The 22,957-nt window shown below is 40.4% G+C and overlaps 1 protein-coding gene across 1 annotated transcript in view; it reads left to right on the top strand.

Annotated features, from left to right (window-relative positions):
- Window positions 1-736: 736 nt before the first annotated feature.
- The window catches only part of CFAP43 (cilia and flagella associated protein 43), an 82,089-nt gene continuing 59,868 nt past the window's right edge, over window positions 737-22,957 (top strand). The window contains exons 1-6 of the mRNA XM_037159523.2: window positions 737-909; window positions 2,235-2,488; window positions 7,059-7,155; window positions 12,911-13,078; window positions 15,186-15,336; window positions 20,883-21,042. Of these exons, the coding sequence (XP_037015418.2) occupies window positions 839-909; window positions 2,235-2,488; window positions 7,059-7,155; window positions 12,911-13,078; window positions 15,186-15,336; window positions 20,883-21,042 (901 nt within the window). The 5' untranslated portion in view covers window positions 737-838. The remainder of the gene's footprint in view (window positions 910-2,234; window positions 2,489-7,058; window positions 7,156-12,910; window positions 13,079-15,185; window positions 15,337-20,882; window positions 21,043-22,957) is intronic.

Raw genomic sequence — 22,957 nt, 5'->3', positions numbered from 1 at the left:
TTTGCTGAGTATTTTGTTCCAAATGAGTGCCACTATGCAAGGGAGATACTCTGTAAATATTTGTGAATGAAATGAAGGAGAGAGGGTGGCAAGACAGGAAGGAGGGACTTAAATAAGGGAAGGAGAGGGCATGGAAAAGCGGAGGACTGGAGGGAAGGGAAGGCAAAGCATTTAAGAGAGGGCTAGGAAGGGTCTGAAGGGGAAGGGAGGAAGCAAGGACAAGCTGCTGACCCTTCGATCAGGCTATTTTCAGAAGCTATCTGCCTCCTTTAAGTAGCAGAGGGTATGTGTGAAAGTGTAATATAACAATGAAAGTCTTGGAACTGTAGATTTAGATTAGAATTTGCTTCAAATCCTACTAAATTGTGTAGTCTTAGGCAAGTTACTTTTCTTATCCCTACTTTCCTTATCTGTAAAATGGGGTCGATGGGGAGTTTGAAGATTAAATAAAACAATGCCTGTATGGAGCTTGTAGCACCGTCTGGCTCGGCCAGCACTCAATATTAGTTTCAGCTATTGACATTTATTAATATTGTAATTATTTGCCACGTGCAGAGTAGGGCCATTCCAGCACCTATTCCGAGGGACCCGCCCTTCGCTTCCCTAGTCGCTCACCCATTGGCTGATACGCTTCAGGGCTTCCACCAATCCGCTCGCCTCTAGAGGCAGGAGGCTAGAGGATCAGAGCCTATGGGCGCAGGGATTACAGTCTCCGGACTACCACGCAAACAGTGGAGAGCTGCACCGGACGGGCACCTGGGGGTTCGGAGTAACCGCTGCGAAAGGGAACCCGGGTCTAGCGATTGCTGCCCGGGGTCGGTTTTGAGATACACGGGCCATGGCTCAAGGCCGGGAAGTAGACGACAGCACCTACGCCCTCGTCGCCAACACTGCGTCCTTGTCCGTGAGGTGCGGCATCGCCACCCGGCGACTGACTTCGGTCTCCTGGAAACTCTTCCTCTGATTTTGATCGCTTTCCTACGCTATTCTGCCTCCCACTCTGTGGACCCCGAAACTTCGACCTCGTCAAACGATTATTTAATGACCCATCTCCATCTCTTTCCCTGCCCCGCCCCCTTTCATTTTCCCCTCCCCTTGCTCTTTTGCCCAGCATCCCTCTCCTGGACTTTCCATTTCTGCCTCCTTTTCCTAGCCCAGTGTTACCTTCAATGATGCTTAACCCGACTTTTCATAAGTAACCCCACCCCCTCCTTTCCAATGAGAGCCCCCCTTCCATACCTGTAGTCTTTGGTGATGTTCCTCCAAACTTAGGGCCATCCTTCTCTTCCTTCTAATTCCTAATCACTAATTTTGGATTTATTTGTATTTATAGTGGCCTTTGAAAAGCATAAACTGCTGCACAGATGAAAGTGGTATTTCTTTCCTTCCACACTGCAGAATGTCTGTTACCTGGAGTCTGTTCCACACAGCATACTCCCCTGGTCCTGCCTCTTCTCTCCAATCTCTTGAAATTTCTGACCAACCCAGTGTCCTTCTCTTACCTTCACCATCTATCTTTAACCATATCCTTAATATTTAAATAAAACTAGAATTTCCCCTCATCTCAGACTCCCCTTACTTCTAGGATATACTCACCAGCCCTTCGTACTTAAAAATGTTTCTTTTCTGTTGTAACCTTTCACTCATGTTGGCTTAATTTCTTTTATTTTCTACATTTATCTTTATTTTTAGATCTAAATATGGCTACACATTTCTAAAGAAGAACATTTCCTACTTTGCTTACAACCACAAAGCAGGATGTCCTATTCAAAGTTGTTTTTTCTTTATAAAGTTTGTTTTTTAAATCAAAGGTAATCATAAAACAATGGCCCAAGATACACCCTGTTTTCTATTAGGATCAAGCTTTTTTCTCTCTGTTGTTTTCACTGTTTCTTTTTTCAAGTATACAAGACTCCAAAAATCCTTCTGAGACTTTCTCAGGCTTAGTCAGAGGATTTGCTTCACTGAAAAAGTTTTCTAAAGAAGGCTCTTGAGACTTGTGGAATTTTAGGTCTACATTTAATTTTCTGTAGACCTAAAATGTAGACCTCTTTACATTTAACCTGGCCTCTCAGCCGGCACAAGTGTTCTTTTTGTCTCTGTTTGGGGCAGAAAGTGGGTGAAAATAGAATAGAAGTGTATCAAGGATTTTGATGGCCTTTTGTTTGCTTTTTCAAATAGAAGAAAGTATTTGGAATGTATTGTATTGATGGTGATCTATCTTTTCCCTAAAGATGGGTGCAAGGATTCCCTAAGCAGGATGTTCATTTTGTCAACGACAGCACCATTTGTTACCCTAGTGGCAATTTCATAATATTTATTAATATTGCAACCAAGAAAAAAACTGTACTCCAGTGTATGAATGGAATTGTGGGCGTCGTGGCAACTAACGTTCCTTATGAAGTTGTGGCTTTTTCTGACCGGAAACTAAAACCTCTCATCTACATATACAACTTTCCAGGATTGACCAAGAGGACCAAATTAAAAGGTATCCTGCAAGACCCTTCCTCTGCCATAATTGAAGGATTTTGTTATAAGGTGTAACTAAATCTAGTTCTTATAAATGAAGCATTTTTGGAAGGTTTTCTTTCCTTTTTTTTATAATACACATTTTAAAAGAAGGAATCAGGTTGATCACAGAGGACTTTTAATTAATTGGGCTAGAGCCTTGCTACTCCTAGTTTGGTCTGCTTACCTTCAACATGGTCATTACCTAAGGTATTGTCATAAATACAGAAACTCTGCTCCCAACCCGCACTTAACTTAATTAGAATCTGCAGTTTAACAGTATTCCCCAGGTGATTCATGTGCACATGAGCTAGAAGACTCACTTACAGCACTAAATCCAGTTTGAAAAAAACCTTTTTCAGAACAATTTTTAAAAAGATTTAATTTATTTTTAGACAGAAGGGAAGGGAGGGAGAGAGGGAAAGAAACATCAGTGTATTGTTGCCTATCACGCTCTCCCTACTGGGGACCTGACCTGCAAACCAGGCATGTGCCCTGACTAGGAATTGAACCAGCAATCCTTTAGTTCACAGGCCAGCACTCAATCCACTGAGCTACACCAGCTAGGGCTTCTTTTCCTTTCCTGATAGCTTATTGAAAATCCAGGTGAATTGATGTAGTATAACTTCTAAAGATAAGTCTCTGAGCCTCAATTTCCTTTTCTGTGAAATGGAGATAATGGTAATATATCCTGTTAAGGCTGTGGTGATAAGTGAGATTATATGTTATAAATGATGTGTCATTATATAGGACATATTTCGCATGTATGTCAATCAATGTTGTCTACCATTTAAATGATTACTGACTCAGATTCTTAGACCCAGCTGACCCGCACCAGGCTGCTGCACATCTTTTGGAGCCCATGTAATGAGTCCCTCGTTTAACACTCCATGGACAGAAATCTCAGGAGAGATGAAGCCTGGTCTTAGTTCAATAGCCTTTTGGGTCAAGTCCATGTTTGGGTCAAGCCAGGGAACTTCACTGTAATTTGACATTTTATTTGAGGGGAAATTTGTGTTCTCACAGATTAAAACAACTTTTAAAACATAACCCACTCATACACTGGGAACTGTTATGTGAACTGTAACTACCTTTCATCTTCAGTTTTCCCCAGCATGGTGATTTGGTTCTAGCCTGTCTACGAAATTAAAAATTAATTCAAACCAATAGCCATCATTCATATGAATTAAGAAAACTCCAAAGGTATTCACAATAAAATTAGGAGTAAGTCATCAAAGATACCAGTTGTTGCTGTTATTAGTTAATATCACCTAGAAGTTCTAGTCAATGCAACAAAATAGGAAACAGAAAAATTATAGCTATGGGAAAGGAGATAGTAGGTAATGCAGTAGTCTACTAGGACCAGTAAAAGAGGGCTCAGTAAGATGCTGATTTCAAAATAAATACCCATGCAATTAGAAGATTTGGATGCTTAGGAAAAATCCAAAGAAAAAATGTGATTGACCTCAGTGAAAAAAACTACAAAAGTCACTGATTTAATATATTAAAAGATACAGAGACAATCCTAGATGGAAAGTCTGGTTATGATAAATATATTTTTTATATTTTTCATAGAAAGTAATTCATAGGTTTATCATCTCTTTTAGAAAGGCAGGAGTACTTCAATGAAATGATTCCAAAGTACATCAGAGAGAATGGAAATTGAAAGAGAATGATGGCAAAGCAGAGGGCTCCTTTATCATGGTGCTCCAGTAATTAAGGGTGTGGTATTGGTGCAGAGAACACCAGATGAATGAAATGGTTGAAATCTGGGGACAGATTATAGAATATATAAAGCTAAGTATATGGTGGAAGACACTCCCCCCCCACACACACAATAATATGGGCTGTCCAACAATGGTGTTAAGGAACTATTTGAACAGAAGTGTCAAGTTAGGTACTTATGTTATACTGTACATTAAAATAAGTATCAGATGAAATTAAGAGAGTTCAATATAAACAACAAACCCATTAAAAAGTAGAGGAAAATATGGTAGAAAATTAAAATGATTTCAAGATGAGGAAAAACTTTTCACAAAGGAAAAATTAAAAACAGAAAGATTGACATACTTGATTATATACAAATTTTAAGTTTAGGAATACCAAAATTACCATGGAAAATCAAAAGATGAATAATAAACTGAGGAAAATATTTGGAACAAATATGATCAAATATTTTCAGGGCATTAGGAAACAATAAGAAAAAAAGATAAATATCCCATTAGAACAAATGGAAAAGGAACTTGCCCTTACCATGAACTACAAAGGATCAAAAACATCAAGAAATGTTTCATCTCATTCATTTTTTAAAATGTCATTTAAATTAAGATGAGATTTTTTTGCTTATCAAGGTCACAATTTATTTTCTTAAAGATTTTATTTACTTATTTTTAGAGAGGGGAAGGGAGGGAGAAAGAGGGGAAACATCTATATGTGTGATTGCCTCTCTTGTGCCCCCTAATGGGGACATGGCCCACAAGTCAGGCATGTGCCCTGACTGGGAATTGAACCAGCAACCCTTTAGTTTACAGGCTAAACTAAAGGGATTGGCACTCAATACTTTGGTTCACAGGCTGGCACTCAATCCACTGAGCCACTCCAACCAGGGCACATTTTTTTTTAAACCTGATAACTGTTAGGCAGAGTGCAGTGAAATTAGTAGCACTCTTTTGCTGAAGTTGGGAATATAAATTGATAACAATCTGTTTGGGAGGTAAATATTAATCTGACTCAGTTAAACCCACTTCAGGAACTAGAATTCACTTTTAAGAAAATAATCAGAAATGTGGTCAAAGGTTTGTCAAATATGGTGCAAAGCACTCATAGCAAAGGACTGGAGATAACTTACATCTCAGATGACATGAATGTAGTGAAATAAGTTAAAATATTCCATAAAGAGATATTATGTGTACATTAAAGTTCACGTTATTAATTATAAAATGCTCAGTATAAGGTAAACAACAAACCAACCAGAGTAACATTATGTATAATTTAAGTTTCCTTATAAAAATAAAGTATTATGTATAACACTTAAACCATGTTTATTGCAGCTATAAAAAGCAAAGTTACATTTAAAGAAAAAAATGTCTATTTTTATAAGTAAACACAGAAGGAAATACCAGAAAGGAACATACCAAATTTGGTAATAGAATTACTAAGGATATATTTTTCCTTTTAGGCATTTTTTTCAAAAATCATGGAGAGGGGTGGGGGGAGGCAGAAAACTGTACTTGAACAACAATAAAACTCAAAAGTATTTAATTTTTTAAATGCATTTTTTAAAATTTCCAATAAGTGTAAAGGAAATATAAAATTAATAAGCTTCAGTTTAGGAAATGTCTATATAGCAAGGATAGAAAGTCTAGTAAGGCCTCTTTCCCACAGAAAATTTACTTTTATTTTTGTATGTTTGAATTTTTTTAATATAAGCTTTTTTATTTTTATATATTGAATGTTAAAAAATATATAAGCTGTTTTCTTTGTTAATTAGAGCAGGCTAAATAAATTCAATAAATGACAGAGTTTAGCATTATGTTATGGTCAATTGAAGTGAGACAGGTGAAAAACAGCAGAACCATTAAAAATACACAGAAGTAGCCATCGAGACATGAATGTACCAAATGAAAAAAGGCAGGCACAGGAAAAGGTAAAGCTTTCACGGACGGAGCCGCGCTGAAGCACAGCCGATAGAGGAGGAAGACCAGAGCCTTGTATACAAAGGCAGAAGCAGACGCTTGTTTTAGCATCCTGAGGGTGTACATTCTTAACACATCGTTGCTAAGACTTTTAAAGTCAATTTTCATCTCTTCAACTATAGATGCAAGTGAGAATATAAATTTCTATAGTAGTTTGAAGAACTAGATGATATTAAGCTAAGGGCCAGATATGACCTAAGGTATGGAGACACAGAAGCAAGCTGGTATATTGGAGGGAAATAAGACAAATGTCAATCAGCTGTGGCAATCTGAGTGAGATGACTGCAGGGTGGGGGGAGCAGGGACGGAGGGAAGTAGAGATACGTGGGAGGGGTTTAGAAGGCAATTCCATGGGACTTGGTGGCTGGCTGAATATTGGACATGGCGCTGAGAGAGTGTGACAGTCCAGACAGAGTTCTACCCAGAGTTGTCACCTGGGTAGTCCTGAGCTTACAGAAGTAAGCTAGAACTATTTCACCTCCCCAAGGTATATAAAGTTGTTTGAATAATGTTTTTAGTTACAGTATTTCATATATTTATGGAATATTTTATGATTCTTGGGTCACTTCAAATCACACTGGGATGTGCTTGCTGCAGTGTGGGCATTGCTCAGTTGGGCACTGAAGTCTAGGGGCAGTGAGCCAACGGTCTTAATTCACTCTAATATCTTTAAAAAATGGATCTTTACTGTTAGCTTTCTGTTTATTGGGTTAGAAATCAGCCAGGAGACCCTTACTCCAAGAGTTAAATGTTTTTTAATTATATGAAATTTACTAGAAAAGGAAAATAAATTATAGATTATAGTTAATCCCAGAATATGATAATGAAACCCTTACAATGAATTTTATATTTTAGGCAATGTTCTTCTGGACTATACTTTACTAGCGTTCAGTTATTGTGGCAACTACCTGGCTAGCTACTCTTCTCTCCCAGAATTTGAATTGGCTCTCTGGTAAGTTCCAGCATCCTACAGAATTCCTTTCATTTAACTTGTTAGAGGAATTTACGAAATTCCCTGAAAGTTAGGTTATTTGTCCTTCTGAATTTTGTTGCAAGACAGATACATGAAAAAATCTGAAACAAGGAAAAATGGAAGTAGTAAAAGTCCAAATCATAACATATAATATTAATTACTACTTTTAGGCATAAAATTTGGTAGGGGAAAAGCTCTATGAGAGCTAAATTAATTACCATATTCCTCTTTCATTTGTGTGTTATAATAGTTCCTTTGTCAGGTAAAGGATACATTTATAAATGCATAAACTTTCATCTTGTTAATTTTTACACAAAAATTAACAAAATTAATTTACAAATTTTAACACAAAAGTAAATAGTACCTTTGAGTTGTTTGCATATTCCCCACTAATGTTGAAATTAAGATGGTCTCTACATTAGAGTTCAGTTTGAAGTAATAGTTTTTAGAGACAGTAGAACAGTCAGTCACATGCTCAGAGAGGGAGCATTATGACATGTTTGCCGGTAGCACAGTGAATAGCTTTGGATGAGACCTATCTGTGGTCCTTGCTGGGTCGGCCATGGCCAGCCTCAGAGCTGTGCTTACTCTTCCATCCTTGATATAAACTCCTTCAGGGGAGTGTTAGTAAGGGGAAGTGCAGAATGTTCCAGAAATGACCAAGGATGCTTTTTACACACTAGTATCTCTTGTATAAAAATGTAATATATAGGTTCAGTGAGCCACATTTAGTTTATGCAGTTTCTTTTTTTAATTAAAAAAAAAAGTTCTATTAAAGTATAGTTGGCATAAAATACACTGCATACACCTACATACAATTTGATGTTTTAACTTATGAATAAACCCATGAAACCATCACCACAATCAAGATAATAAATGTGTCCGTCACCCCCAGGAGTGTCCATGTGCCATTCGGACCCTGACTTATTGGCCGCTGCCACATGTGCCCTCACCCCGTTGCTGTCCTGTCCTCTACCCCCCAGTTCACCACTGACGTGCTTTCTGTTACTCTTAATTAGTGTTTTCTAGAATTTCATAAACAGGAAGTCATACATTATATGCGCTCCCTTTTTGGTGTGGCATCTTTCATGCAACATGATTATTTTAGATTATCTCATTTTGCAACTCTCTTACGCTATGTGTATCAGTAGTTCATTCCTTTCTATTCTATGGTGTGGGTATATCCCAGTTTGTTTATCCACTCACTTGTTGATGGATGTGTTTATTTGCCAGGACTGCCATTAACCAAGTACCACAAACTGAGAGGCTTAAATAGCAGAAATTCATTGTCTCGTAGTAGTTCTGGAGGCTAGAAGTCTGGGATCAGGGGGTCAGCAGCATCGGTTCCTCCTGAGGGCTATGAGAGAGAATCTGTTCCAGGCTTCTCCCCTTGGCTTGTGCATAACTTTCTTCACGTTCAAGTATTCTCCTTGTACATGTATCTGTCTCCAAGTTTCCCCTTTTTACGAGAATTCTACTCATTGGAGTAGGCCCACACTAAATGACCCCATTTAACTGTAGTAAAGATCCTATTGCCAAATAAGGTCATATCCCAAGAACCTGAGGGTTAGGATACCAACACATGAATTTTGGGGGACACAGTTCAACCCAGAGCAATATTTAAAGGATGAGTGGGGGACAGCCTTGTGAGGAGAGAAAGGACATTCCAAGCAGAGGAATGGCACGTGCAAAGATCATGAGGCCAGAGCAAAATACGGCAGGTGTAAGGATATAATTAAGTTATTAAGAGAACATAATGATGAGGAAAAGATATTAGCCATAGGAGACAAGCCTGGAGGGACAGTCTTCTGAGGGCAGCTCATGAGTAGCCTTGTAAATAAGTGACCATAGAGTTTATGATCTAAATCAGGACACTTGCAAGAGTGAAAGGGGATGTTATTAATAATTAATATAGAACAACAGGCCTAAACCGGGTTTGTCCCAGGCATCCTGGGAAGGTTACTAACCCTCTGTGTTACATAAGCCACGCTAGTGGGCAGACACATCTTTTACCCTAAAATCAGTGGGAGGATTTTATGAAAGAGTTTTAAGCAGAGATGTAACATGATCAGATCTGCACGTAGGAAGACTCCTTCCAGCCGTAACATGGAAGGTATATTGGAGGGAAATAAGACAAGCGTCAATCAGCTGTGGCGATCTGAGTGAGATGATTGCAGTGTGGACCAGGGTGGGGGGAGCAGGGACGGAGGGAAGTGGAGATATGTGGGAGGGGTTTAGAAGGCAATTCCATGGGACTTGGTGGCTGGCTGAATATCGGACATGTTGCTGAGAGAGTGTGACAGTCCAGACAGAGTTCTACCCAGAGTTGTGACCTGGTCAACTCGGGGATCTTACAGTGTTACTCAGAAAGATGTCAAGGTCATACATAGGAGGAGGGGAGATGAGTTGAGAGAAGCTGAGTTCAGGGTGCCTGAGATAAATGGACATGTTTAGTTGGCACTTGATATATCAGTTAGGATTTAAGTTCAGGTGCTGTCACAGAAGCCCAGGTTACCCTTGAAAAGTGGCTTAATTAAGACACAAGTGACTGCCTCTCACCTGCAGTAGTCTGGGTGCGAGAGCTCAAGGCTGTTATGGTGGCTCCCCAGAGTACGGGGCCAGCCTGGCACTATCTTGCTCTTCCATTCCTAGGGTGTTGCCCTCATCTCTAGTCTGAAGTGGGGGCACCACCTGTGTATTTTTGAGAGCCAGTGAAAAGGTGAAAGTTTAGGGAAAAGCACAAACGTTTGTTGGAATGCATAGCCTAGAAGTTGCACACATCACTGACACTTTGATCCCATTGGCCAGCTTAGTCACGAGCAATGTTGAGCTGCAAGGGAGGCTGGGGAATGTCCTCATGGTGGGTGACTGTGTGGCTGGCTAAAAACCAGGGGTTCTGTTACTCGGAGGGAGATGCGGAGACTAGATATTGAGGGACACAACATGCCACTGCCAGATACCTGGGACAGGAGCTCAGGGTAGAGGGCTGGAAATAAATGTTTGGGAGTTGTTAAATCAGAATAGTAGTCAAAGTGCTAAATGAGTAAGAATACCTAAAGAGGAGCTTTGAACAGAACTTAGAGCAACACCAATAAAAAAAGGACTTAAAGAGAAAGAGGAACCTCATTGGAGACCCAGAGGGAGCAGACCCAGGAGGAAGGATGGTTCCGCAGAAATCAGAGCCATGTCAGAAACTCACCAGCCACTTCAGCAGGGAGTGTAATCTCAGGAAAGAGGCCTGCAGGAAAAAGGGAGGAAGGCAGGGAAGGCGGAGGGCCCTTGTAAGTGTGCATTGCTTTGCTGGCCACCGCTGGGTACCAAGTACAATGCTCTGTCTCCCAGGTAGTCTGTTGAGAGGCTGTATGAGCAGTGGGCTGGGAAGGGGAGAGGAAGAGATGAGATGTTGTTTGCTCACCAGCTCCTATTATCCCATCAGTCAGAGGTCCACTGCACAAGGTATTAACTTCACCACACTTTTTGGTTGATCGTGACCTCCTGCATGTCATGCCCGGGGGCTTAGGGAAGCCCCTAGGCCTGTGGAGCAGACATGAGGTGAGGCACAGGTGGATGTACCCACGGGAAGTTATGTGTACAGAGTTGGACAGCCACCAAGTAAGCCTGGTAAGAACAGGTGGCCTAGGCCTGTGACCTAGGCCTTAGAAACAGAGGGAGCCTGAGCGGTATGGGGTATCCATAATAGGTATGTGACAGAGAGTCGAAGGGTCACTCTAGAAGGTCGTCGTGACAGGCAGAGTCACATCCTGCAGAAGGAGAGTTAGATGGCCTGAGAAGTGCCTGTCGGATTTCGGAGGAAGATGGGTATCGGTGGGTCTGGGAGACAGCTGTGTCACTGAAGCACTGGTGATGGGATGCTGATGTCTTGCGATGAGGAACGAGCAGGAGTGAGGAAGAGGAGTCAGTAAATTAAGAACAACTTACTCAAGAAGTTTGGCTTGAAGGGGACAGGAGAGAGACATGCATGGATGAGATTGAGGGAGGGCTTAAAAAAAGAAAGAAGATGGTACAGATGAATAGTTAATGTAACTGTTGACGGGAAGGAGTTAGGAGAGGGTAGTCTGAAGATGAAGAAGAGGAGGAATGAGGAGAGACTAATGTTCCCAAGAGTGCAAGACTCGTAGGATCCAGAGCACAGGCTGTGAAACTGGCCTTCGGCAGGAGGGACATGCTCTCCATTGTAACAGGAAAGAAGGGAAGAATGACACAGATCCTGATGGCTTGTTAGGCTCATAGCAGGAATTTGGCAAAATTCTCAGCTCGTGGCCTCTATTTTCTTCATTGAAAACGGGGCCATTTACCAAGAGTAAGGTGGAGAGGTGAGAGGCTTCAGGAAAACAGGGTATTAAGAATGACCACTTCAGAGAATAGGGGAGGAGCACCTCCAGGGAAACAGTAGGGTCTGAGGTTACACGGAGGCTCCATGGGGGGCGGTAACCAGGAATTTATAATGTCACTGACACACATAGTCCTTCGGTCTTTGTTCCCACGTCTCCAGCAGCCCGGGCTCTCAGTTGTATGCATCCAGGCATGGCAGTTTTTGCCGGGTACCTGAGGCAGAAGGTCAAAAGATCCAAAGAACCAGCGATAGAATGGTTGACACGATGGACAGGATGTTTGTGACAAGGATGAAAGGAGGGGAGAGCGGGAGGAACCCAAACGACCAGTGAGCTTGCTGCGTATTAGTTCCCCTTTCCCAGTCACAGCTCTGAATGGAGCTGGCTCCTAGTAGGAGGGGATAGCTCGCATTAATATTCTTCCCTTTGTTTCCTCTAGCAAGGGACCTTGCTCATGGTAGGCATTCAAGTAATTCTCTTGAGTAAATAAGTGAATAAATGAATTAGTCAATTTTGAAGAACTAGTACTATGATTTTAAAAACTCAGGGGATGATTGCCCAGACTGGAGTGGCTCAGTTGGTTAGATGTCGTCCTACAAAATGAAAGGTCACCCATCGATTCCTGGTCAGGGCACAAGCCTGGGCTGCAGATTCAGTCCCCGGCTGGGGCACATATGAGAGGCGACCGATCAATGTTTCTCTCCTTCTCTTTCTCTCTCCCTTCCCCTCTCTCTAAAAGTAAATAAATAGTCTTCAAAAAAACCCTCAGTAAATGATCAATCAGCATCATTATATAGAGTATACCAAGAACCCGAGAGTACTCATATATAATATAGAGTTTTAGACACCAACACTTATTTTTGGGCAAATGTGATGATATATTCCATTTTCTAGATTTGGATGAGTTAAATTCAAATTTAATGAAGAAGATAAAACAGTCTTGGTAGCATGTGAATAATGTTTTAAAAATAGTTATTTTGCTTTCTTTTTTTAAAAAATTATTTATTTTTATATTTATAGAGAGGGGAAGGGAAGGAGAGAGGGAGAGAAACATCAATACGTGGTTGCCTCTCACATGGCCCTCACTGGGGACCAGGCCCGTAGCCCAGGCATGTGTCCTGACTGGGGTTCGCCACCCTATGGTTCGCAGGCCTGCTCTCAATCCACTGAGCTACACCAGCCAGGGCTTATTTTGCTTTCTTTAACAAATATAGTATAATGGTAATCATAGTTAGTAAAAAAATTGATATTGTCATAGATTATATAAATTATATAATAAGTTATCTCAAATTATATAAATTATATTCAAATAATTAGATAAATGTTCTCAAGATATGACATTCAAACTAATTATTTTTTACCAAATGCAATTTTTCTCTAAGGGACTGGGAATCGGGTGTCATTTTGTGTAAGAAGTCACAACCTGGTGTTGATGTGAGCCAAATGACTTTTAACCCCATGAACTGGCGCCAGCTGTGCTTGTCAAGTCCAAGTTCATTGACCGTGTGGACCATTGAAAGAAGTAACCAGCAGCATTACCTCAAAGCAAAGTGAGAGACTTCATTACAATACAGTGTAGTGGTGGTCTGTGTTTGCATTCATATAATGTGATCAGATCAATTTGATGAATTACACTTTATTTTTTTTAACATTTTTTATTGATTATGCCATTACATTTGTTCTATTCCCCCCTCCTTTCCCCTCCACCCTGCACACCCCTCTCCCACCATTCCCCCCCTTTAGTTCATGAACACATGTCTCAAGTTCTTTAGATTCTGTATTTCCCCTACTATTCTTACCCTCCCCCTATGTATTTTCTATCTACTGTCTATGCTACTTATTCTCTGTACCTTCTCCCCCCTTCTCCTTCTCCCACTTATTTTTTTTTAAGTTGTTATTTATTTCTTTTTAAGCGGGGAAAAAGGAGAAAGAGGGAGAGAAATATCAATGTCTTGTTGGCTCTTGCACACCCCGTTCTGGGGACTGGGACTGCAATTCAGGCATGTGCCCCAGATTGGGAATTGAACTGGCGACACTTTGATTTGCAGGCCAGCATTCAATTCCCTGAGCCACACCAGAGAAGGCTGATGAGTTAAACTTTATGTGTATATCTTAAGTTATAACATCTTTCTACATATATAATGATCTTGGAGTGGTTGTTTGCACTTTAAAAATATTCTCTGTGACTTGATTTTCTAATGAAGTTGTTTTGAATATCAAGTCCTCCTTTATCCAACATCATTTAATTTTCCAAAACTTGATTTGCTCTTACTATTTCCAAACACAGTTTTTTGTTCCTATTACTTTGACACCCAACTGAAATCCCCAAAATAAGAAACTTTTAAGTATGGAAATTTTATATAGATTATACCTTCAGCCACATTATCTATAAATAAAAGGGTAGTTGCATATAGTAGATCATTGGAGTTACCGTTTATTAACAAGTAGAACTGGGTCAAAGAGAAATTCTGTGACCAGTGCCCTGGCGGTAGCGGATGAGAATGGCGTCTTGGGTGAAAAGGGCTGAAGACTCAGACGCCCCTGTGCTGACCATGCTCTCCCAAGTCAAAGACTAAGGAGATGTTGGCCATCCTTGAAATTGCATTTTTTGAAAACTGCCTTCTTCAGAGAAATGTAAACCTGGTAAATAAAGTTTTCTAAGTGGAGAGCCCTAAGAGAAACACTTCTCTCTGCTCAGCACGTTCATGTCACAGTTTCGTTTTCACAGGGACCCACCGGGTAGCCAGCTCTGTCCCCAGGCAGGGTTGGCGACACTAACTTCTCATAAAATGGGTGATGTCTCCAGCAGGTCCTTGCCAGGGTAGGCAGGAAATTTATTATACCCTTCTCTCTTTCTGCTTCCCTTGAGTATTCTCTTTTAAATACTGAGTTGTGATTTTTCTATAAACAAAGTGGGAGGCGAAGTGAGTGCATTTTCCAGTTCAGAAAGCAAGTAGGATTTTAAAATGCTTAAGCTTTACCTTTGAGTAGTAGGTACTAATTTTGCATGACCATTTAAAAAAAATTATCCATCATTCATAAAACATAACCAAGGAATTTTTTATGTAATGCATAAAGCCATGAATTCTCCAAATTCATCTTGATAGCTATATTATGAGTTAAAAGTAGATATATGGTAAATCTGAAATGAATTCTTGATACCACAGGTCACAGAAGTAGCTTAATACAACCTACGCATATGTTTGTTTTGACCCACAGTGTTTTTTATTTGAATTGGTTGCCAGCACCTAAAATTTGGGAGATTTCTCATGAGTATCCAGTTTATGTACATTCTCTCGAAATTTTGGGACCAGGATTCTCACATGTCACCAAGCCCTGTTGGCTGGAACTGCCACCTGTAGGAGGGCAAACAATTGCCCATTTGCCACGGTTGCCACCTTGCCACATATAAGCTGCCTGACCCCATCAACATTCAGATTTATGTTAGATGTTAACTTTGAAAATTTTTGAAAATCCCTATTATTTCATTTGTAGCTGAACATTACTTATCTTTTCATGATGTATATTTTAAATTCTAATATTTGGCCCTTATCTATTTTATTAGTTTTTTATAACAGCTCCCCACCAATAAGCAGCAATTACACCAATGACTAGTTTCTGTTAATATGATTATTCTGATGTTTCTTTCTTCTACAGGACAGCAAAACTACCTATGGAAGATGGGTCATTTTTTGATGAAAAAGACTTAGTTTTTCCTAACTCGTTGCCCAAGGATCTCATCTATGGACCTGTCCTCCCACTGTCAGCCGTTGCTGGGCTAGTGGGCGAAGAGGCCGAAACTTTCCGGGTAATTGCCTGGCATGTTCTCCTGTTTCCCTCACACAGTCGTCCCGTGAGGCGTGCGGGGCAGAGAGAACCATCCTGGGTTTGATACCAGTTAGCCTGGAGACCATGAGAGATGGAGATGCTGGAGTTCTGAGTTTTGGGTGACTGGGAAGACAATGGCACTGCTAACTAAAACAGGGAGTGCAGATGTGATTTCAGTTTTGGAATATACTGAATTTGGGGTGCTGGGAAGGCCTCCAGGTGGAGATGTGGGGTACAAGCTGGCAAAGTGACTCACTATTAGGGAAAAGTCCGAGCTGCAGACACAGAATGTCAGAGTCGTTCCCACAGACGGGGCAGTGGAAGCCCTGAGGGGAGGGGTGTGATGAAAAGGAGAGAAGGGGTGTCAGGGAAGACCACCCAAGGGGACACCGACTGCCAATGGTGGCGGCGTGCAGTGGGGGAAGATGAGCGTGAGAAGGAACAGTCACAGAATAGGAGCAAGTCCAGGGAAGAGCCAGACGGTGGAAAACAACGGGAGAAAGTTCCAAAAGGGGGTTTGTCAGCAGTTGCACTCTCATTCATTCATTCATTCATTCATGTATTCACTCAGCAAATGTCAGGCTCCTCCCATGTAGCTGGCACTGTTTTAAGCAATGGGGTCACATGGTGACCAAAAGGGCATCATAATCCCTGCCCGTTGGAGCTACACTCTATCAGGAAGACAGAGCAACAACACTCAAAGTCAGGAAAGGTGTTATGTCATTGCAAAATACGATAATTATTTAAACAGGCTAAGTGGAGATAAGGACAAGATTAACATGTGCTGGTCTGGCCTTTGGGGAGATGACACTTAAGGTGAGACTTTAAGGCCCAGGAGGCCATGCTACAAGCAGGGTATAGAGTGTTTAGGAAGAGGGGGAACTGCACGTACAGAGATCCTGGGGGAAGGAAATAATTCCGTGTGTTTGAGGAGCTGAGAAAAAGCCCATATAGCTGGAGTGCAGTGAATGAGGGGGGCGTGGAAAAGCAGGTGAGTTCGAGAGGGAGGAGACAGGCAGAGCAGCAGCTCGGGCCGTACCTGCGAGATGAAGGTAAGGAGCTTGATTCCAAGTCTCACCAGCCTGCATCACGCTAATGCTAAAAATAATTCGGTGTGGTAGGTTATTAAAAATAAGCTGTAGCAAGCAAGAGGAAAGATTGTATGCTCTTTTTGTTTCTTCTAAAGAATCACAATGACTCACTTTTACATTATAGAAGATGACTGATTCCTTTTAATAGCACAGATCTGAGCCTTGGGAAGGCAAGACTCACCATGGTGGGGCAGCAAGTAAACACAAACAGATCAGCCATCAGGATTTACAGCTTTCAAAATAGGTTCTGTGTTTAGTATTTGATTCCAGGACTCCAAACCGTCAACTATCTCAAATCTTTGTTTCCTGGAGGAGCTCCCATCGTTCACGTTCTCCACCGACATGACAGATCTTACCTAAAACATTTACATTTCAGGCAATTGTCCTTGTCATTTAAAAATGCTGTAGGAATGCCTTCCTTCAATATTTAAATGTGGAGCTACGATTTTAAAAATGCTCATAGTTACGCAGACACCTTTATTTCCTAGGACTTTTGTACTCAGCACATTTTGACTTTTTCCTGAAAACAGAAATTTAATGTTAAAGTTTGACATCTCTCAATCATACAAGGAATAGTAATAAAGTCATGTACTTTGCATTTAAATAGGAAGATAACATTCCCAGGATTTATTTCTTTATTTTATAGATAAAAAAGGTGATAAAAATGGCTAAAACATTAATTAATGTCTATACAATGAGTGAAAGCATAAAATAGAGCTCAAATGTCTTGATTCTATTCATTCTTTGAATGTAATTTTTTTTGTAAGCTGGGTACCAGTGGCAAAGAAATCAGTAATGACTCAATCTATGTAAGAGTCTTAGAAATTGACAAGCTGTGTATTTTTACAAAATTACAAACATTGAATGCTCTCTTGTAGCTAATAATAGAAGGGCCCATTATAGGCCCTTAAATAGCCTGCATCACATTTCACAACCTATTTAGGGCATTAGAAACGTATCTAGTAGTAGCATGGGGCAATCAAAGGCAGATGCTATCTGGTCAGAAATTGGATCCCAAATAATTAATCTCAAGTGTCCAGTTCCCTTTTTCCATCTACCTTAAAAAAATAAGTTGCTGCCCTGGCTGGTGTAGCTCAGTGGATTGAGCATGGACCTGTAAATCACACAATCATGGTTTGATTCCCAGTCAGGGCACGTGCCTGGTTGCAGGCCAGTTCCCAGCAGGGGACTCACGAGAGGCAACCACACATTTATGTTTCTCTCCTTCTCCTTCCCTTCCTCTCTAAAATAAATAAATAAATTCTTTAAAAAAAAAAAGAAGTTGCTAAATAAGAATCTCTTTTATAAACTCAAGTATTCTGAAACCTACTCAGGTGCTTACATTTTCTAAAGCAAGATTAAGTTGGACTCAAGTTTTTCATGTTTGGTCTTCAAGTGACTAAAATGTTTGAATCATGATTCCAGAGGATTAAACAAGGAGGTGGTATTATCAACAAATATTTTTAAATACTATCCATACCTTTTCTTTTACAAGTCTAAAATTTTCAGAATTAAAAATTATTGTTTCTACTCACATAATACATATAATATCACATTTACTTTTTCAATGGCACAGAACAGCTCTGGCAGGTGTGGCTCAGCTGGTTGGAGCATCGTCCACACACAAAGGTCACGGGTTCAATTTATTCAATACTTAAGTTGTGGGTTCAATCCCTGGTCATGGCGCATATGGGGGAAACCCATCAATGTTCCTCTCTCACACCGATGTTTCTCTCTCTCCCTCCTCCCCTCTCTCTGAAATCAATCAACAAAAAATATGTTTGGCACAGAAAACATTTATTAATGAAAGAAAGTAACAGGAAAACAAGCCAGGATTTATCTTAAAGTAAGAAAAGCCACACATAATACTAGTTTAACATACCCACCCAGAAAATTGCAAGTTTTAACCCCTACCTTCTGTTGCATAGCCCTTTGCAGCACCAGATTCGCTGGTGCTGTGAGGACAGACGTGTATTCTTAAGATTTTAAGCCCATTGTGATTCCAGGTAGAATCTGTCTTTTCGTGATTTATAGTCTAAGGTTATATGTCATCAAGACAATGCAAAAGACTTTTATATAGTGGTGGTCAGTGAGCAATTCTTTTCTATGAGTCAAACCTCAGGTACCACAAAAATATCATTCATTAGTAGCAGTTTAATCCATTTGGTTTTGTCCCTTTGTTTGTCCTACTGGATGACCAGATTGTTTTTCAAGTTTTATTTTCTAACATTCTAAGGGCATGAGGGCATGAGATAGACCAATTATACAATCAAAGTCCGTCTATTCTTTTAAAAATTATCATAATTGTTTCTATATACGATTTCTGCCTTGCTCATGTTTCAAAGTCCATTCCGAATGAGAATTCTCTTTCTCTACACTTCCTTCACCCCACCAAGAAGAACCAATTGCTTTCTTATGGATGCCCGTGCAATACAGGGGTGGGCAGAAGTAGGTTTACAGTTGTTTGTATGGAAAACAATATAAGAATTAATTAAAAATAACATAAACTGTTTCATGTATTCACAACCTAACCCTACTTTTGCCCACCCTGTAGTTGCACTCCTCTCCCATAACCCGCCATATTTTCTGAGTCTCGTATTTGTTAATACCGGTTCCTCCCTCAATAGGCAGCTCTCCTCTTGAGCGGAGGGATTCCTTATATCTTGGTGCAATGCCTGGTATGTAACCAAAACCCAATAGATGTCTGTTGAGTATCAGTTGTACAGCAAATTTATATAAGTTGAGAATTTAGGAGAAATAGTTACTTTGACAGTGTCACCTGCTTTACCTTAAAATGACAAGCCTATCTTAAATTAAAAGAGCAACATATGATATTTTATTCCATTAATTGAGTATTTATTAGAAAGGTGACTTGCAATGCACTGGGAAGTTCTGAGTAGAAAAATCACTGTCTGTGTGGGTGTGAAGTATTCCCCACCTGTGGAGCCAATTCCAACTCAGCCATAGCCCTGTACAACACATAGCAGTCCGTGTATTGAACTTATTTATTTCACTCTATTCCCCTCACCAGGGATTTTTCTGTGTTTTGTGCATTGCCACATTCCTGTGCTTGGGGTGCTATGAGTATCCAATAAATATTTGTTAGATGAATGAATATACGAATGAAATAAACATGGAACTCTCAAGGAATTTAGCATCCTGGTAATTTGGCTAATGGCTCATTAAAAATGTTTTCTATTCCTGTGGGTGTAAGGACATTTAAAGAAAACAAAGATATGTTGTAGCTAATGCAATTCTAAATAATATTATAGCAAAACAAAAAGGTCAGATAAATACTAAAGCTTCTGTTTTCCGTACAAATGAAAACAAACAAGTTTAAGCTCCATATGTTTGATTTGTTTAAATAGAAAGGAAGGAATGCCATGTTATGATATCCTGAGTTCACAATCTCAGTCAGTCCTGGGACGGGGGAGGCGGGGGGATGTGCCCAAAACTGCTGTTACAACTACCTTGACCTCCAGGAAAGAGAGCAAGTGGTCCTAGGCTTACAAGGAGACCTGCTCTGTCCATACAAAAAGCGTGGGGTGCACCTTCTGCTCTGCTGGTCACAAGCCTTTAAGGCTGCAGGAGGCATAATACTGAGGTATTACTGTGTACGGCAGCCATCCACAGACTATGATGTGCTTTTGTATGGCCAGAGCTACGAACGTTTTTCATACTTTTTTAAGAGTTGTTTTAAAAAGGAGGGTGGGGTGTGTATGTGGTGATATAGAGAGCAATGTGGTCCACAAAGCCTAAAACATTCCTTTATAGGCAAAATTTTACCTTACATCCTTGGCCCATATTATTTTTCAGTCTCCAAAGCCAGCTTTTTTTTTTAGGTACATCCCATAGATTGTGTGCATTTTACTTTGAGTTTTCCATAAAATCAGTCATGTAGGGTGTTTCACAAACCAGATTGGACAGGCCACCAGAATCATACAAGGAGTCTTCTCATTTGCCTCGAAAGCTAACTAAGCAGGGGACCCTCTCAAGGGGATCGATCCATCGAGGCAGACTTCTTGGTCGCTGCCCCAGGAAAATCACATCCATGCCCCCTGCGGAAGCAGGATGGAGAAACGTTATAAAAATCTTCCTCAAAAAGAGGTTGTAGCCAGGCGATGACTTTTTTAGATTCGAGATACAAAAAATGTCCACCAGGAAACAGTATAGAAGTTACTAATCAAAACTCATGGAAATCTGTGACACTAGAACCCTGAATGCTTTGGCAAGAATGGCTTATTTTTTTCTAGTGAATTAAAATGTAGAGAAATGAGGAAGAAAGGAGTTCAGTTAGATCTTAGCAATTGGTGGGGCCAATGAATATACTTATGTACATATTTATTTCCTCTTGGAAATTGTTTTGATAGGTATTTCTCTGGTTTTTAGGCCATAGTTGTTATCATAATACAAGGTTTCTAATCTTTCCCTGAAGCCCAAAGATGATCTCTATCCTTTGCTGCACCCAACTATGCACTGCTGGACTCCAACAAGTGACCTATATGTTGGCTGTGAAGAGGGTCATCTTCTAGTGATTAGTGGAGAAACCTTGAAGGTGACTGTGCTTGATAAGACAGAAGACACACCGTCAATGGGTGAGAAACTACTGTGCTTTATATTCCCGGAAGTGGACAACCATTGGTGATGGTTTTGCGCTTGGAGATGAATGTTTTATTTTCTATGTTTCTCTTTCTTAGAGACATCTTTGATTCTTTCTTCTTCTTTATCCCGTAGTCCTAGACCTTCTAGCTACCTAATGTTTCTTAAATATTACACGCTCCAGACATTCTGCTAATACTCTATAATGCAGCAATCCTATAACCTATAGGATTCCTAATAGATTATATAAATCCTAGTCTATAATTCCTATAATCCTCAAAACAGCTTTACAAGGAGATACATTTTTATCTCCATGACGTAGAGGAGGAAATGGAGGTATCGAGAAGTTAACAAACGTGCCTGAATTCAACTGTGGAGCTGAAACCTGAGCCAGGCTATAAAACTGCAGAGTCCAAATTCTTAGCTACTATGCTGTATCCTTTCCCACACATAAGCCAGTTCTGTTTATAAGCTAATGTGTTCTTTCCTGCCCTCTATCGTCTCAACCCCTTTTCTGTGATGGTCTTCTAAGTCCAACTGCCATCTTGAAAATTCCCTTTATGTTAAGTGGTTAGAATTTCGAAGAGAACATGATCAATGTTCTCTTTAGATCTGATGTCCATTCCTAGTCCCATCAGCTCTGGCAAGAGTTGGGCCTTTGACACAGGAGGGGCTAGGAATAGACCCTTTGAAAGGGAACTTTGCCACGGCGAACCCCAAACCTGTTCATTGCACTCTCCATTCCAGTAGCTCTTATTACTTCACACCTTGACTTTTGCAGCAACCTTAGGATTGACTTCATTGACCTTAATCAACAGCTGGCTCAAACCAGGCAGCTCATTCCTGCCAAACTGCCCTTCTTGAAAACTGTTTTTAACATGTAACTCAAGGATCACTCCACCTTGCTTTCAAGCCCTCTCTATTCTGGTCTTACCTGTTCCATTTAGTATTAGTTCCTGCTACTCCCCAGTACAAGTCCCGTCTAGACATCGGTTCTTCCCATCATTCCACAGACAAGCCTTCTAGCTTTCGAGTGATTTCTGTTTTATTAAAGAGAATATGACAACCAGTCACTTAATTACAATCAGGTAGAATAGGATGATTTCACTAAGGGAGGACTTCACCAAGTTCTCTGGGAATGCGGAGGAGGGAAACGGACCAAGTTAAGTTACTTTGAAAGTGGTATTTGAAATGACCCTTGAAGGGTGAGTTCACAGACAGAGATAAGAGTAGGTAGACTTTTTGGCAATGGTATCTGTTAGAGAAAAAGCATGGGGTAGGTGGAGATACGAGAAGGGGTACAATTTGTCTGGAGCATCAGGTTTTACGCAGGGGTAGTGGGGAACAAAAAGTCACGTAGACTGCATTTGCCCTTAAATGTAAGCTAACATGTTTATAGTTCATTCAACTGACAGTGGACAGGCATCAAACATTCCTGAATGGGGATGTACCACATCTGGATTTGTGCTTGGGGAGGTTAATGTAGCCTTTTTTCAAGAAAAGAAGATCCTAGAAGCAGGTGACTTTAAGCAACAGACCCCTAGACTAGGGGAGGAGTTATAAAAAGCTGGACTCTTCTAGCAGCTGGACTGGGAAAGAAGAGAGTGCTGGGAGGCGAACAGTCCTTAAAGGAAAGGACAGTATCCTTTTTAGCATCTGGAAAAATGCCAAGCACCTAATATGCAGTAAACAAATAATTTGATGGATGCCATCTGAGCTTTTGATCTTGAAGTTCTCATGGTTTTTCTACATAACAAGTAATATGCTTTTGTTGTTTTCCTTCAAGGACAATATTTTTTATTGACATATAATTAGCATATATTATTATATTAGTTTCAAGTATACAACATCCAAGGCCAATATTTTATTAATAAGTGATGAGAGAGGGGAAACAGGGGAAAGGGGGGAAGA

The sequence above is a fragment of the Artibeus jamaicensis genome, unplaced genomic scaffold (genome assembly GCF_021234435.1).
Source record: "Artibeus jamaicensis isolate MK-2021 breed Jamaican fruit bat unplaced genomic scaffold, CSHL_Jam_final contig_490, whole genome shotgun sequence".
In the NCBI taxonomy this organism is placed as follows: domain Eukaryota; kingdom Metazoa; phylum Chordata; class Mammalia; order Chiroptera; family Phyllostomidae; genus Artibeus; species Artibeus jamaicensis.
The sequence above is the reverse complement of the archived record's forward strand: the minus strand, read 5'-3'. Positions and strand labels throughout refer to the sequence as shown.